The 18,722-nt window shown below is 36.1% G+C and overlaps 1 protein-coding gene across 2 annotated transcripts in view; it reads left to right on the top strand.

The window, feature by feature from the left end:
• Col4a1 (Collagen type IV alpha 1) overlaps positions 1 to 18,722 on the top strand; it is a 1,206,096-nt gene that overhangs the window by 251,453 nt on the left and 935,921 nt on the right. For both annotated transcript variants that reach the window (XM_090374514.1, XM_090374509.1), the window contains exon 10: positions 13,548 to 13,625. In XM_090374514.1, the coding sequence (XP_090230640.1) occupies positions 13,548 to 13,625 (78 nt within the window). The remainder of the gene's footprint in view (positions 1 to 13,547; positions 13,626 to 18,722) is intronic.

Raw genomic sequence — 18,722 nt, 5'->3', positions numbered from 1 at the left:
GGAAGGAGCAGCAGTGCGTACCACACGCTTCTTGATTAGACCGGGGTTCGAGCCCGTCACCACCAAATATGGAGGATGCGGAAAGGTCAAGGAATGACCACCGCATATTCCGGAGCAATATGGCCTTAGTTGCTAATGCTCCTAAAAACCAAACAACAACAACAACAACAACAACAACAGCCTTAATGGGAAATCTGGCCTAGCCTTGAGTACTGCATATAAGTCTGGAGGCCTATTAGGAAGGATGTAGAGCTGCTGGAATCAGTACAGAGAAGGGGAATGAGATTGGTGAGGGGAACAAAGGGTTGCTGTTACCAAGAAAAAGGCTTAAGTTTTGCACACTGCACCATCTGGAGACTAGGCATCTGAAAGGTGAATGTACTTGAGCTGTATAAGGTCTTGAATGGTTTGAGCAACCTCAGTGCTGATGGGATTCTTCCTCTTGCTCAGATTACGAACCTGAGGGGACATAAACTCAAATTGAGGAAAGATAGTTGTAGAATAAATAGATGTGTGGAAAAAGTTTCCTTTAGCCAGCGGGTGGTTGATAGTTGGAACAAACTTCCATACGTTGTAGCGGAGGTCTACGCTTTAAATAAGTTCAATACAGAACTAGACAAACATTTGGAGTGAATGGATGGGTGAAATGGTAAGGGTTTTTTTTTTTTTTTTTCTGGCTGATACTATGTAAGCTTGCTTTCTTGTGTCATATGCCTCTTCTAATGCTAATTCTGTGTAATCATGAAACCCAATAAAATGCACATTGATATTTTGGTGGCCCACCCCTTGCTATTATGACTGCTGCACATTGTCTTGGTATCGACTGGATAAGGCTTCGAATGTATTCCTGGAATATCTCACATTACCAAAATGGATTAATGTCTCCTGCAGCTCTCTAAGTTTTTTTTAGTTTCTTTTGCATTGCTGAAATACCCATTTTGTTCCAACAATTTTAATTGAATTGAGGTGCTGTTCCCAGGCTGTGCTATTGTGCAAATTGATTTATCTTTCAACCATTTTTGCACCTGTTGACAGTAAAGACAGTGAAATTAATTCCATTTATTTAAGCAAGAGTGTGATGTCTCATAAATTTACAATTTTTGCTAATTTTATGAAGTAGTATTTATGGTTTTGGTTCTATGACATGGAGCATAGTTATCCTGAAAAATGCAGTTGGCAGCATCCTCATAGTGATCTCTGATTGCTGGAGATAATTTTGTCATTTCGTCACAAGAATATCTTTGTACATCTCAGCATTCACTGTACCCTTTGCAAATTGAAGATGACGAATTCCTCTATGTGAAGTACAGCTCAATATCATTTGAGATACAGAATTTTTCACTGTGGAGATGATACAATCAGGATGAAATTCTTTTCTTTTTCTTAGTCTAACAGTATGCTGGCTGTCTGAACCATTCAGGATGAATTTTAATTCATTACAGAAAATAATACATTTCCACTGATCCTCAGACCAACTAGCATGGTCTTTTGTCCACTTTAGACGGAATTTTCATTTTTTGCATCAAAAGTGGCATTTTTCTTGGGCAGAGTGTTACTGATCCGTATGAGAAAAGACATCTCTGTACCTTAGCAGTACTTGCCTTTACTCCTGTATACTACTCCCATGCTGTTTTGAAATCTGTCAGTGAGGATCTTCTGTTTTGAACACACATTTGGACAAGAAATGAGTCCTGTGCTGCAGAAGATATTCACAGATGTCCCCTTCCTTTCTTTCTGTTTAGACTGTAAGCTTCTGATAATTTTTGTAATAAACCTGCCAACGTTGACTGATTACAGTGAATCCTTTTAGCTATTTCTGCATAGAATGCCCAGCAACACTTTTTCCTACTTGGTGTTAATTGTGAAAACTTAGTTGTTGAAATAGCACAGAAAACTGGGCTTGTATCACATGCTCTCTATTTATGCTGCTGCCAGGGTGATGCCATCATGTATGGCATGTAACATCATCTAAGAGAGCTTGCTAGAGATGGCTGATGCAATATGGTAATGCTATTATGAAACATCTATATATTTCATATGGAAGGCATTTTCTTTAGAGATCACGTCCAGCCCAATTGGATTTTGAGATCACTTCCAGCCCAGTTGGATAGGCTTAACCAATTGGCCTGGAAGTGATCTCAAATTAAAGCTATTTCTTCCTAGGTGTGCACAAAGTTGTTAAAATTAAAAAATTCTGAATAGTTTTATTTTACAGAATCGGCCAGTGCAAATGAGAATAGTTCAACATTTACTTCATACATGGAGCCACAGCAAGATGTTAACTGTTACACAAACAGTCCTCTAAGTTGATAAGTAATTTTTTTCTGATTAACAATTTGCACTCTAAGTATTGAACTGATTAACAATTTGCAACTTCGCAGAATTGTGTCCTTTCTTCCGGGGGGGGGGGGGAATCCTAATAATAATAAAACTCTGCTACCAATTATGAAATTGCCTACCTTAAAAGAAAGAATTAATCCTTAGGATTACACTGCACTGCTGGCCCTACATTATGTATGCGTGCACATACACTCATTGCCATTTGTTACGTTTAATACATTTAAAACATTCAGGTTATCATTTTATAGCTACGATGAAACATGAACTAAATTTCTTTTAAACAGCTAGAGAAAACTTTAAATTCACATACTAACGAGGGAACGAAATTTAAAAGAGAAATTCAGTTATGCATTAATTTCAGGTCTATGGTTGAGAATTTTTTAGAGAACAATTAAGATCTGGACTACAAGACTACAGTTGAAAATGTTTTGTTGAACTTCAAGAAGTTGGGCTGCATCACATTTGGAAGTGTAAATAAAGAACAGAGTCAGGGTGAGAGGTTTAAAACGGGACATTAAACACATGGAAATGAGGTACCAGGGAAGTTGAAATATCAAAGGGCTGAAATTTCCTGGCTCACTGTCTCTTCTACTGTACAGTAGAAGCATCTGCAAAAAAACAAAAGAAACGAAACACTAATATTGAAAGTTTGACCAAGTTTTTAAAATGAAATGCGAGTTTCTATTGTACTTTTTAATATGCTGCCCTTTTCAGTAGTATTTTTTTAGAGATGACAATGAATTGTCCAAAATTTTCGGGAAAATACCAGGCAATAAAAACTGTGCTACCAATTGTGAAATTTTCTTCACGGTACATCTCAAATACAGCTATTAGTTTAGAGAATTAGGTTTTTAGTATAGTAGTAGTGGCATGTGATCAAGAAAGCAAGTGTATGAGCTTATGCAGCATCAGCCAAAAAAAAAAAAAAAAATCACACCATTCCCTCCAAATGCCTGTCCAGTTCCTCCTTAAATTTATTTAACTTACCAACTTCCACAATGACAAATGGAAGTTTGTTCCAGCAATTAACCACCCGCTGGCTAAAGGCAAATTTCCGCACATCTATTCTACATCTTCTTTTCTTAATTTGAATTTATGCCCCCTTTGGTTCGTAATCTGAACAAGTGGAAGGATCCCATCAGAATTAAGCGTGCTCAACCCATTCAAGGCCTTATACACCTCAATCAGATCACCGCGCAGGTGCCTAGTCTCCAGCCACTGCAATTTTCAGAACTTAAGCCTCTCTTGGTAAGAGGATCCCTTCATTCCCCTCACCAATCTTGTTGCCCTTCTCTGTACATGCTCAAGCAAATCTACATCCTTCCTAAAATGAGGCCTCCAGACCTGTATGCAGTACTCAAGGCGTGGCCTGACCATTGCCTTATACAGAGGGACAATTACCTCCTTTTTCTTGCTAGAAAAATTCCTATATATATCATTGACAAAACCCCATGACCTGCCCTGGCAGCCTGTCTGCCTTGCTCATAAAACTTCATATCTGACTGCACAATTACTCCCAGATCTTTTTCATTTTCTACCACCTTAAGTGTAGTACCACACAGTTGGTATGTTTCTCTGGGATTACTTCTACCCATATGCAGTACTTTGCATTTGTCAAGGTTAAACTTCAGTTGCCACTCCTGCCCAAATTATCTAGATCCTGTTGCAGTAGCACACTGCCATTACTGTCATTAACAACCCTGCCCTTTTTAGTAGTATTTTATAGAGATGACAATGAATTGTCCAAAAATTTTTGGGAAAATAGCAGACAATAAAAACAACAAAACACGGACTGCATTTCTTTACGACAGCTAGAGAAAAACACTGCTACCAATTGCAAATTTTTTGCAATGGGTATTACTAGTACATGGTAAATTGTGAAATTTCACTGAAATTTGGTGAATTTTTTCTATATCAACTGGATGCACTTCTTTTGATTTTATGTTTTTCTTAATTAACAGCATAACCCCTCCTCCCTTCCTATCCTGTTTATCCTTTCTGTACACATTGTACTCCCCAAATTTCATTTCTTATTCTTAGTTGCCCTAACACATCTCATATACCCACCTGTTTCACGATGAATGCCATTAGTCCCTGAAATCCCTAGCACCCCTCACTCCAGCTCGCTGCTTATTCTAATAGAAGTAGTTCAAGAATCACCTTCACCTCTGCCTGCGGCTACTTTTAACCTTTTAGTCTGTGAATCTCCCCAAGCTAGCAGTTTTCCGACCCACCTAACACTGCCTAGATAGCATCAGCAAATATTCTTGCACCCCCTTCTCTTTAAGTGTATCTCATCCCTGTAGAAGCAGTCTCTCCTGTTAACAAGCACAGACCAGCATAGGCCTAAATGGTTGTCAAATGAACTAATGTGACTTGTGGCAGAGAAGATGCATGGGATGCATATAAATCATCAGGCAACACAGAAGCCTGTGGCAGATATAAGCTAGTCTGTAATCAAGTCACAAAGGAGGTTAGGCAAATGAAGCAGATTACTAGAAATCTTTGGCAAACGATGCTAAGAAAAAACAGCAAGGATTTCTTAATTTATTAAACTCTAAAAGGAAAGGGATGAATCAGATTGCTCCACTTGATATTCACCTGTTGATAATAACTGAGCGCAAAGTGTAGGAGAAATTGTTGAAGTTAAACATAAGAAAGGCACCTGGGGTGGATGGGATCTATCCAGTTATATTAAAGGAGGCATCAAAGGAAGTAAGAAAACCCTTAGCCATAATTATGAGAGCATCCTTGAAGTCACGGGAGGTCCCCACAGACTGGAGATGTGCAAATGTATCCCCAATTCACAAAGGGAGATCAAAGGGTGACATGAGTAATTACAGACCAGTTAATTTAACTTCTGTTCCAGGTGAACTGAAAAAATGATGTCACTGTTTAAAGATGCATTGCAGGATCATCTAGACAAGACTGCAGCAATAATTCAGACACAGCATGCGTTTGTTAAGGAAAAGTCTTGTCTGACAAATTTGATTGGATATTTTGATGTGGGTATAAAGGAACTGGATGCAAAAAATAATTTTGATATCATATACTTGGATTTTAGGAAAGCTTTTGACACTGTTGCACCTGGAAGATTACTGTACAAATTGGAGCAGAATGGTATTAAAGGTAAGTTGCTACAATGGATAAAAGGATGGTTGAGTGGGAGAAGATAGAGGGTGGTAATCAACAGGTGCTGCTCTTCATGGACTAATGTTATTAGTGGAGTCCCATAGGGTTCGGTGTTAGGTCCACTTTTGTTTTGTATATTTATCAATGAAATTGATGAAAGTATATCAGGCTTAGTGTTTGCAGATGATCTGATTATAAAGAATAGTTTTTTTTATGGTAAGGGGGTGGTGCGAATCAAAATGTAGGAATTTGCCAGTATGGGTATTTTTTCTAAAAATTCTTGTTCCTAGTTTGCTGTCATTCCTATATATGGTGAGGTTCAGAAAATTAATTTGTCCGTTTTCTTCAAGTTCTAGGGTGTATTTTAATCTATTGTGTACTGAATTGAATTTAATGAAAAGATTGTCTATTGTGGATTTTGGTCCTATTAAAAGAATGTCATCTGCATATCTTATAAATAATTTTATAACTGGGGGGGGGGGTATGGTTGTAGTTTTCTGAACCTCACCATATATAGGAATGACACCAAACTAGGAACAAGAATTTTTAGAAAAAATATCTATACTGGCAAGTACCTACATTTTGATTCACACCACCCCTTAACATAAAAAAGCCGTTCTTTATAATCAGATCTACAATGCTATAAAATATAATTCTACACGGAACGATCTCAATCATGAACTTCAATATCTTTCAACAAAATTCATATCTAGAAGGTACCCTACTCAATTAATTCAACAAACCATTTTCACCATCCAAAATAATATTAACAATCCACCCAAAACACACCTCAAATAATAATCTATGTATTATCCTACCATACCATAGTAATTTTTACAATCAGCTCCACCGCACATTCAAAGGTACCGACATCATCCTCACGTTCTCAACTTATAATAAACTTAGATCATTATTTAATTCATACAAAGACACACAAAAATATCATATCAGCAATATGAACAATATTATTTACCTAATAAAATGTCAACCCTTACATAATTATGAGAGCATCCTTGAACTGGAGATGTGCAAATGTATCCCCAATGTATCCTGCAATGCATATTACATTGGTAGCACAACTTCAAAATGTGGTTCTATTAAAATATCAAACACACGTGCATACTACCACTACAATAGTTTTAAGACAGGCCAAACCAAAACAGAACTAGCATCACATGTTCAATCTCATAATCACACCATTGACTCAGCCATTCCCATTATCAAATTAAAATCCAGTTTTAAAATCTTCCAATATGAAGCCCTAGTCATAGAATAGTTCCGCCGCCATTCCAATCTCCAAGTATTAAATACCAAACAACATTGCACTGGCTTGGAATCTCATGCACCTGACATTTCCACATGTAACCAGGAGCATCGTGGGAACTTAGCTTTCTTAAATACACTCGTTCACTCTCAACCCATCATTGCCAACTGAAGACGTGGATAACGAAAGCCACTTGTTATGGCTATTGGCCTCCAGTATTAACCATTTATTTTCAACTTTTAATATTGACAACCAAGGACGAAGACGTGCACTTCTACTTCCTTGCACATATTTTAACTTCTGTTTTTAAACCCCAACTTACTTACTCCTAATTTAAATTAAAATTATCATCCACCCTATTCAAACATCAATTGCAGATTATAAAAAAAAAGGTGAGTACCATAATAAATTAAGCTATGCTATCATATTAAGTCAATTATAAATGGTATTTTAAGTAATCTACAGGTGCCTCCCTAGCCAGGTGAGAAGGAGCAGCAGTGCGTAGCACATGCTTCTTGATTAGACTGGGGTTCGAGCCCATCACCACCAAATACGGAGGATGCGGAAAAGGTCAGAGAATGACCACCGCACATTTCCAGAGCAATATGGCCTTAGTTGCCAATGCTCCTAAAAATCAAAATAACAAACAAGTAATCTACGATTATCGAATTGTCATTACTGTTATTAACAACTCTTCTAACCTTTGTATCATCTGCAGACTTTGACATTAAACTTGATATACCTTCATCAATATCATTGATAAATATACAAAACAATACTGGGTCCAACACCGAACCCTGGTTGATTCCACTAATAACATTAATCCACGAAGAGCAGTGTTCCTTGATTACTACCCTCTGTATTCTCCCACTCAACTGTCCTTTTATCCATTGTAGCAACTTGCCCTTAATGCCATACTACTGCAATTTGTACAGTAGGCTTCCATTCCAACAGTATCAAAAGCTTTCCTGAAATCCAATGTATATAATATCAAAATTATTTTATGCATCCAATTCCTTTGGGGCCATGTCATAGTATCCAATCAAATTAGTCAGACAAGACTTCCCCTTAACAAATCCATGCTGTGTCTGAATTGTTACTACAATCTTGTCTAGACGATCCTGCAATGTTTCTTTGATCAGTGACTCTGTTATTTTCCCTGGAACAGAAGTCAAATTAATAGGTCTGTAATTACTCATACCACCCTTTGATCGCCCTTTGTGAATTGGTGGTACATTTGTACATCTCCAATACATGGGGACTTGTCCCGTGTCTAAGGATGCTCTCATAATTTTGGCTAAGGGTTTTGCTTACTTCCTTTGCTGCTTGCTTTAACTGGCTAGAGCTCATACACCTCAGGTGCTTGTCTTATGTTTAACTTTAACAATTTCTCCTCCACTTTTCTCTCAGTTATTACAAAATCATTTAACTCCCTATTAGAGTTTGATAAATAATATCAAACCTTCTTCTCCTTGAATAACTCCTCATGTGTGAATGTAGATGGAAAAAGCTCATTTAGTTTGGCATCTACCTGAGAATGATCAACTATAGTCAACCCATTGATATCAAGTGGACCAGATTGATTCGTCCCCTTTTAGAGTCTATATAAGTAAAAAAGTCTTTGCTGTTTTTCTTTACATTGTTTTCCCAAATATTTCTCATAATCTGCCTTCGCTTGCCTAACCTGCTTTGTGACTTGTTTAGTTTATGTCTACCATTTCATTAGGGGTAAGGCGCCTCTGTAGCCAGGTGGGAAGGAGCAGCAGTGCGTAGCACACACTTCTTGATTAGACCCAGATTCAAGCCCGTCACCACCAAATACGGAGGATGCGGAAAGGTCAGGAATGACCACCGCATATTCACGGAGCAATATGGCCTTAGTTGCTAATGCTCCTAAAAAAAAAAAAAAAAAAACAAAACAAATAACAAATTAATTAGGGGTTCCTGAGTTCATTCACTGCCCAGTTGACTTAAGGAAATATTATAACAAATGTGATAAGAGAATTTTTCTGTATTACTTAGCCACTGTGAATAAGTGTGCAGTCAAACTCACAAAAGGAAATTATTATCTTTCATGATAATGCATATTTGTGTGTAGTGAATCTAGTTAACACTATGTTATGTGAAATTGCAATGAATATTTCTTTAATGATTTGGACCTTAATACTTGAAATTCTAATATTGTAAATTCTATAATTTGTACACTTAAATTATAGTTATTAATATTTAAAACATTATTTAAAGATGATTTTTGTTTTGTTTGAATCTCTTAGATTTTGCTTTTAACATTGACATTTTCATAAAATTTCCTTTTTTTCTTTATGACTATTTGTGCTTAATACTATCTAAATCAGCGTTTCCCAACCGGGGTCCACATGGACCCCCAGGGATCCATAGAAGTTTTGAGGGGATCCACAAGAAAAAAAAAAAAAAAAAGTATTTTGGGGATCCATAATATGAGTGAAGGGGTTCATGATAAAATATTATAAATAAAATAATTTGTTAAATAAAAATAAATAATAATAAAATAAGCTAATGTCATAGAAAAGTCCAGAAATTCGCAGTTAGAAGATACTCGTATTTTCTGGAACCTTCATTAGTTGACGCAAAAAAAAATTTCTTTTCATAGAAAATTCTCGAAGAAGAAAACATATTTAAGCACCGACTAATCTAGAAAGAGTCAGTCAGTGATAATAATAATAGCATGTGAATTGTTCTAGTGAACTCTATTTCCATTAGTACCTGCCAGCATTTCCAACATTAAATATTTGAGGATAATAATATTATTATTGTTTTCAGATTACCCATGGCTCATGCAAAGAAGAAAACAAGACAATATTTGACTGAATATCTGTCGTATGGTTTTATTGAATCACCAGAGAATATTACAAAACCAATGTGTCTTATATGTATGACTGTGCTGTCTAATGATAGCATGAAGCATTTATTTTTCTTTTCGCTGTGCCTTGTCTCCAAATGGTGACAAAGCTTACTTTGTCACCATTTGGAGACAAGGCACATCGAAAAGAAAAATAAATCAGTGGAGTATTTCCGAAAACTACGAGACAATTTTCAAGGAAGAAACAAATAGGATCAGATTTTTAGTAAACAAGCAAGCAATAAAGATAGCGGTTTATATGAAACCAGCATCATATGAAATCAGCAAAATCTGGAAAGCCACATGGCATTGGTGAAACTCTTATCTTGCCTTCGATATCAGTTGTAATTTCAACAATGTTAAACAAACAAAAATTAACAAATAAACAAAGCTGTTCCAGGAAAATTAATGGAGGCACTGGTCAAAGAAGCACTGCAGGATCATCTAGACAAGAATTCACTTATAGCTCAGACACAGCATGGTTTTGTTAAGGGAAGGTCTTGCCTGACCAATTTGATTGGATACTATGATGTAGTCACAAAAGAACTGGATGCAGGGAATAACTTTGATATTATATATTTGGATCTTAGAAAGGCTTTTGATACTGTTGCACATGGAAGACTGCTGCACAAATTGGAGCAGTGTGGCGTTGGAGGCAAATTGCTGCTATGGATAAAGGGATGGTTGAGTGGCAGAAGACAGAGAGTGGTAATCAATGGACACTGCTCAATGTGGACTAATGTTATTAGTGGAGTTCCTCAGGGTTCTGAGGAACTGTATTTATAAGTGATATTGATGATGGTATATCAAGCTTAATGTCCAAGTTTGCAGACGATACAAAGGTTGGCAGGGTTGTTAAGGACACTACTGATGCTATGCTGCTGCAACAGGATCTGGAAAGGTTGAGCAGATGGGCTGAGAGGTGGCAAATGTAAAGTACTACATATGGGAAAGAGTAACCCCAGAGCAACGTATCAACTCTGCGGTACTACACTGACAGTGGTAGAGAATGAAAAGGACCTGGGAGTAATTGTGCAGGGAGATATGAATTTCTCTGAGCAGTGCAGACAAGCTGCAAGAGTAGCTCATGGTGTCTTGTCAATGATATACAGGAATTTTTCTAGCAGGGATAGGGAGGTGATTATTCCCTTGTATAAGGCAATGGTCACGCCACATCTTGAGTACTGTATACAGGTCTGGATGCCTCATTTCAAGAAGGATGTAGAGCTGCTGGAACGAGTACAGAGAAGGGCAACAAGATTAGTGAATGGAACAAAGGGTTGTTCTTACGAAGAAAGGCTTGAAGTTTTGCAAATTACAGAGTCTGGAGACTAGGCACCGGCGAGGTGAACTGATAGAGGTGTATAAGGCCTTGAATGGTTTGAGCATGCTCAATGCTAATGGGATTGTTCCTTTTGCTCAGAATAATCACCTGAGAGGGCATAAATTCAAATTGAGGAAAGACAGATGTATGATAGATGTGCGGAAATTTGCCTTTAGCCAGCGGGTAGTTGGTTGGTGGAACAGACTTACATCACTTGTTGTTGAAGTTGATAGCGTAAACAAATTGAAGGCTCAGCTGGACAGGTATTTCGAACGAATGGAGGGGTGAAATGGGAGTGGTGTTTTTTTTTTTTTTTTTTTTTTTTGGCTGATGCTGAATAAGCTTGCTTTCTTGCATCATATGCCTCTACTAATGCTAATGCTAAAAATGCACGTGAAATTACCGATAACCTTCCTTTGAGCCATAACACAATATCCAGATGCATTGATGAAATGTCTGAAGATGTAGAAAATCAACTTATTGCTCAATTACGAGGAAACAGTTTGCAATGCAACTCGATGAATCAACTTTGATGGGCAATGAAGCACTTTTATTGGCATATGTAAGATGTATAGATGATAATCAACTCAGAGAGGAAATGCTTTTTGCAAGATTCCTCAAAACAGATACTAAAGGTGAAACAATATTTAAGGAAGTGCAGTCTTATTTTAGAGAAAAAAATATTTTCACTCGAAAATTTAATGGCTTGTGCTACTGATGTCGCTCCTTCCCTGGTCGGTAGGTACAGAGGGTTTATCACTCATTTAAAAAATGCATTGCGAAAAGTATTTTGCATACATTGTGTGATTCACCACCAACATCTTGTGATGAAGAGATTGAGTGGACGTCTTCATGAAGCCTTAACTCTTGTAATAAAAGCTCTCAACCTCATTAAGGCTAATGCTCTTCAAGATCGTCTCATTCGCTAATTTTGTGATGAAAATGAAGGATCTGACCGTCTTGTACTGCATACAGAGGTGCGATGGTTGTTTAACGGCAATTGTTTTCGTCGTCCTTTTGGACAGAATTGTATCGTTTCTAAACGAAAAGAAGATTGGAAAACAGTTGGTTGCCATGAAAACAGACATATTTTACCTCTCAGATGTGTTTGAAAAACTGAATTCCCTTAATAAGCTGCAGCAAGGACATAATTAAGATTTAATGTCTAGCAAAGAAGCCATTAATGCATTCCTAGGAAAACTCAAATTGTACAGTCTTAATATCTCACGCCGTGTGTTTGACCAGTTTCCAAACCTTGCTTCAGTTAGCAGTGATTTAAAAGATGATGATTGTGTTGTGTATGTTGATCATTTAAAAAAAAAAATTATGAAGACATGCAAGTTCGGTTGAAGGACCTACTAGAACTGAACATCCTAGATTTGGTGCTGATTCCATTTGAGGTGAATGTTGCTGATGTTGAAATTGATTTACAAGAGGAAATTGTTGAATTGCAGTCTGATGAGACAGTCCGAAGTCTATTCAAAACAGGAAAGCATGATGTATGGAAGAATAGTGACATTGCATGTAAATATCTGCTTTTATGGGAGAAAGCTAAAATGTATGTCATTGTTTTCCCATTATCTTATCTTGTGGAATCTGGCTTTAGTTGTGTAACACAGTTGTTAACAAAAAATCGTAATCGACTTGATATAGTAAAAAGAGGTGATCTTCGTCTGACTCACACAAAATTGGAACCAGATATTAAAATGCTAATATCAAAACATCAGCCTCAAAGATCTCATTAAATTTATTCATAAGGCTATTTAATAGCCTTATGAATAAATTTATATATGTTGTTTGAAATAGTATTTTAAAAAATTTTTTTTTTTTACTAATTCTGTCATTACAAGTAAAAATATGTTTCAGTTTTTTCAATTAAAATTTTCAAAATTTGTAATTTACATTTTTTATATTATATTGGAATTGTTTTAATTATTAGCTTTTACTAACCTACAAATAAATATTTCATTTAGGAATATTACATGTGCGTATATGGGGGTCCACATACGTAAAGTTAGGACTCAGGGGGTCCACAAGCAAAAAAAGGTTGGGAACCCTTGATCTAAATTAACAGTTGTTGCTGGATGGTGAATGAATTTTCTTGTTTTTATGAACTGACTTGAAAATATTTACATATTTTCTATAATTTTGGCAACTGCTTCTTCCTGTTGGTTTAAATTGTCATAATGATTTCCTGTTTATTAAAATACAGAGCGTGAAAGAGGTATAAATTCAAAAAATACAATTTCTTGTTATTTATATTTGTTTTGTTCCTAGCTGTGAAACTATACAATATATAACATGAAATTTTATGATTTTAATTTTGAAGCACATGCTATTATAAATTCAGTTAACAGGTTCAGAATTGTTCATGAAGCAAAATTACATTATTTCATCATGAACAATTATGACAATATTAATATTATTATAATATATAATGCATAATTTTACAGAACAAGATGTGCTATGCATGCATTATTTGGCTTTATCTCAGTTAGTATAGTTTGCCTCCTGCTTCCCCACACACTTACAATATTAATAAAACTATAAAACTTATGCTTTTGTTTCTCATTGTTTCACTAAAGCAGGATTTTTTTTTGTTTACTTAGGGTCATAAAGGTGATACTGGGCCTCCTGGTGAGAAAGGCAATATGGGTATTGGCTTTCAAGGGCTTAAAGGTGAACCGGTTAGTATTCTTATTTATTATGACAAACTAATCAATTCAATAAACCCTGAATTATCCAGTTTGCAGGTTATCCAAGCAAAATTTTTATTTTTTTTCCCTTTTAATTTAAAATAGTTTATGGAACTGTGCATTGTGATCTGCTTCTCAACTAATTTTTCCTTTTCCCTCCAAACTGTTTGAGAGATTAAATCAGTTTTTCTGTCTTTTAATAATTTTCATAAACCATTTCAATGATGATTTGCTCCAGACAAATTACTTCTGCGATCATGTAACTTCATGCAGTGTAGTTATAAATTTGATTGATTCTGTTTTCCCCTATAAAGTTTTCTAAGAGGACTTGTAAAAGACAATTAAATTTATCCTATTTTTTGCCTCATTTGAGCAGTATAAATAAACCCCTACTGTAAGTACAAAAGTATAATATTTAATTGTTTGAGCCCGAAATGAGATAACTGAAGAAAAAAAAACAGTTGCACTAATAATTAAATGGAATACCAGAGTGAATTGGTATTTGTGACGGGGGGAGATGGAAATAGGCTGAAGCTTTTGTCATAAATTGTTCATAATAAAAAATAACAATTCTATATTATAATTTTATGCACTTATAATATAGTGTACTGATGGTTAACCAGTGGCGCGCGCGCACACACACACATACACACACACACACACACACACACACACACACACACACACACACACACACACACACACACACACACACAAGGAACAAACCATCTATACAAACTATAATTTCAGTCTATCAGTTAGTCCTAAAGTTACACAGAATTCAGAGAGCACTTCTTTCTTTGGTTAATAATTATTTATTTAAATTTATTTAGTTTGTCTTGAAATTATCTAAACTGAGAGGGTGCTGTTGTTGCTATTTGTTTTATGGTAGGTAACATGTGCTGAAATAATTCATTCTTTTTACTTAGTACAGAACAGGATGGTAAGCAACATATTCCTATTTATTTATGTTATTGTAATTGGTTATTCTTAATTTAATTGTTCTATACTGATGGTCTGCAATTTATTACTAAATCAGATAGGATGAATTATATTAATTATTATAAATATTAAAAACAAATGTCAATTTATTTAAATATTCCTACATTTGGTAATAGTCATTTCTTTTATTTCCTTATTATTAGGGCGCCTCCGTAGCCAGGTGGGAAGGAGCAGCAGTGCGTAGCACACGCTTCTTGATTAGACCAGGGTTCGAGCCCGTCACCACCAAATACGGAGGACGCGGAAAGGTCAGGAAGTGACCACTGCATAATCCCGGAGCAATATGGCCTTAGTTGCTAATGCTCCTAAAAACCAAATAACAAGAACAACAACAACCTTATTATTATTTAAATATTCCTACATTTCGTAATAGTCATTTCTTCCCTTTCCTTATTTAAATTTATTTAGTTTTTCTTGAAATTATCTAAACTGAGAGGGTGCTGTTGTTGCTATTTGTTTTATAGTAGGTAAACTGATGTATAGTAGGTAACAATTATCTACAATTGTTATTCTATATTTCTTCATTATTGTAATCCTGTATTTGTCCATTAAATACCTTTCTTTAACCCCCTTATAGTTATACCAGGATCCCTTACTAAAAGGTCCGGCATTTAAGATTCCGGTATATCCTAAGTAGCATTATAAAAACTTTTTTCTTTGTTTTTCACTTTTTACTTTCTAAACCTAAAATTTTATATACCTCAAGATCTATTAGAGTAATTCGAGGGAAATTGAGGTACTATTACTATACTTATTCTTATCTCCTTTCTCCTTATGTCAGTATAAGCTTTCTTTTGCACACAACTGAGAAGAAATGAAAATTATGATTGGCACTCTTTTTTCTGTATTATATTCTGTATATTCGTTTCAAAGCTATTTGTTGGGCTAGCTTTTATCTTTCCTGCTTGCTGTTAAATTTAAAGTTTAGCATAGAACACCTTTATGTTTATTATTTGGACCTAATTAAACAGGCAGATAACAGTCAGAAGCAGATAGCCTTGCTAATTATTGTTGGGATATATTATTATTAGCCATATGGTGCAAGGAAGCCTGAGGCTTATGCTGCACCAGCCAAAAAAAAATTCCCCACCTTACCCTGAGAGAGAGAGAGAGAGAGAGAGAGAGAGAGAGAGAGAGAGAGAGAGAGAGAGAGAGAGAGAGAGAGATTCAGAAATAGAAGGGAATCACCAAGAAACAGAAGAATTATGATATCCAACTCGTGACCCTAGGTTTGCCAAGCCCATACTCACCAAATGTGAGACCCTAGGGTAAATCGTTAATGGGGTTAGCTTCGAAAAAGTTCCATTCAATGTATCCGAATATCAGCTGCATAATCATTATTTTATTTTATTCTATTTTATATAATATTGATAATTATATGTTTATTTCTAGGGTATAGCAGCATAGACCAGCACAGGCAATCTTATTCTTTCTAGGTTCTTTTGGCTGTTGTTGTTGTTATTTGGTTTTTAGGAGCATTAGCAACTAAGGCCATATTGCTCTGGGGATATGCGGTGGTCATTCCCTGACCTTTCCACATCCTCCGCATTTGGTAGTCATGGGCTTCAACCCCAGTCTAATCAAGAGGCATGTGCTATGCACTGCTGCTCCTGCCTACCTGGCTACGGAGACCCTGTTCTTTTGGCCATATGGCCCGCAGAGTACTTTTATGTATATATTTTAATACACTTTGAATACCTATATAGTGCCTCCGTAGCCGAGTGGTCAGGAGTGGGAGTGCAGTAGCATGCGCTCTTTGAGTAGACCAGGGTTCAAGCCCCTGACTGCTGAATACGGTCGATCTGCCAACCTGCACTGGACTAGCGTGGCAGATTATGGTCCATTTCCCTCAGCATGAATTGTTGAGGAGGCTTCCATCCTGCAGTGGGTTGATAATGGCTGCACTTTACCTTTTTTTTTTTTGCCAATTATAGTCTTACTATAGTAATTAGATTATAGACTGATGTAATATTCAATCTACAATTGATGGCATTAATCTGATCTGACATACATTTTATCCCTATTCCAATATTTCATAATAGATTAAATGTTTATATATACACACTTGAAAATGTTTATATATACACACTTGAAAATGTTTAACAGGAAAAATCGGTTAACATGAAAAAATATTCTGATCTCGACAAAATGCTATGTGATTTCATACATTTATTTTCTTTTAACATGAAAATATTTTGCATCTCAGAAGAACAAAACAGTATACCGGCTGCTGCGTCATCACTAAATTTTTACTATTTATGACTTTATGACTCAACTTTGTATTGACTGGGCCGACATCTGATAATAAACAATATGTAGATAGTACAAGGATGCCTCTTACCGCACACCACCCTTATCATTTTAAACAAATGGGATTACCTGTCGGCAGGCAAAACATTCCATTAACAGTCCTGAAGTGAGTGACACGTACTGTATAAAGTGGTGACTGCGTTTAGTAAAAAATACATAAATTTATCACCATCAACTGTACAATGAAAAAATCAGGGCATAAACAAAGCGCTATTTCTCTTAAAGTTAAAATGGAGTTGCTTAAAGCAGTAGATGTAGGGGATTCTTCGAAAACAGACATTTGTAAATGTTCGGAATCGCTAACTCTACGTTGTCGGCAATCATAAAGAATAGAGACCAACTTACTGTAATGTTTGAGCTGGATAGGAAATGGATGAGAACGGCCAAACATGAAGATTTGGAAGCTGCATTGCTTGTTTGGTTCAAAAAACTGGATCTCAGAATGCTCCAATGTCGGGACTTCTATTAATGGAAAAAGCTGATGTGTTTTCAATTCAAATGGGGATTGAATTCATTGCGAATCGAAGCTTTGGAATGTTTCAAGAAAAGAAATGGCATTGTTTATCAAAATGTTTGCGGTGAAGCAAATCTCGCACTATATTCTTCATGCTTGAAGAATAGAGCATGAGAGATGACTTTAATGACTGGAACGGGGTTGTTCTATCACTGCTTACCCGATAAAAAGGGATAGCAGTGTTTTGGCGGCAAAAAGTACAAAGAGAGGATAACAGTAATGGTGGCTTGCAATTCGGATGGATCTGAAACGCTGCCCTTATTTGTTATTGGGAAGAGCATGAATCTGCTGTTTTAAAAATGTAAAAAAAAATACAGGTTGAGTGCACGGTAAACAAGAAGGCGTGGATGACCGTGGCAACATTTACTGATTGGCTTTTGAATTTAGATAAGTGTTTTTTACGCAAAAAGCGAAAAGTTGCCATGATTGTTGATAACTGTCCAGCTCACTCTGAAGTGAGATTAAAAGCTATAAAACTTAAATTTTTGCCTCCAAACACCACGAACATTTTACAGCCTTGTGATCAAGGCATAATACAGCTTTTAAAATTTTATTACTGAAAACAGTTGCTAAGAAAATATTTGGCTGCAATTGAAACAAAAGAAGATTTCTCTGTCAACTTATTGGATTCATTGCATATGTTGAGCACTGTTTACAACCTTGTAACACCAGAGACTATTGAAAATTGTTTTCATCATGCAGGATTTTCTAAAATGATGGATTTAATACTTACTCAAGAGTCTCAAAACAAACAAGGAGTTGAACTGACATTCAGTGAAATATTTGGGCACGTTTCTTCTCTTTTAGAAAGTTCACTATCTTTGGATGAATTTGTCGCAGTTGACGAGACTAATTTGTGTACAGCCGCCGATTTTAACAGATAGTGATATTTTGGACGTCGTATGGCCTATGGAAATGGATCCCGTGATAATAGTGATGATTATTAGTATTAGTAGAGGCATATGATGCAAGAAAGCAAGCTTATTCAATATCAGCTAAAAAAAAAAAAACAACCACTACTCCCATTTCACCCCTCCGTTCGTTCGAAATACCTGTCCAGCTGAGCCTTAAATTTGTTTAGGCTATCAACTTCAACAACAAGCGATGGGAGTCTATTCCACAAACCAACTGCCCGCTGGCTAAAGGCAAATTTCCGCACATCTATCCAACATCCGTCCTTCCTCAATTTGAATTTATGCCCTCTCAGGTGATTATTCTGAGCAAGAGGAAGAATCCCATCGGCATTGAGCATGCTCAAGCCA

Source organism: Mastigoproctus giganteus, chromosome 1, assembly GCF_048544385.1.
Source record: "Mastigoproctus giganteus isolate SK-2022 chromosome 1, ASM4854438v1, whole genome shotgun sequence".
Lineage (NCBI taxonomy): Eukaryota > Metazoa > Arthropoda > Arachnida > Uropygi > Thelyphonidae > Mastigoproctus > Mastigoproctus giganteus.
Note: the sequence above shows the minus strand (reverse complement) of the source record. Positions and strands in the feature narration are given on the sequence as shown.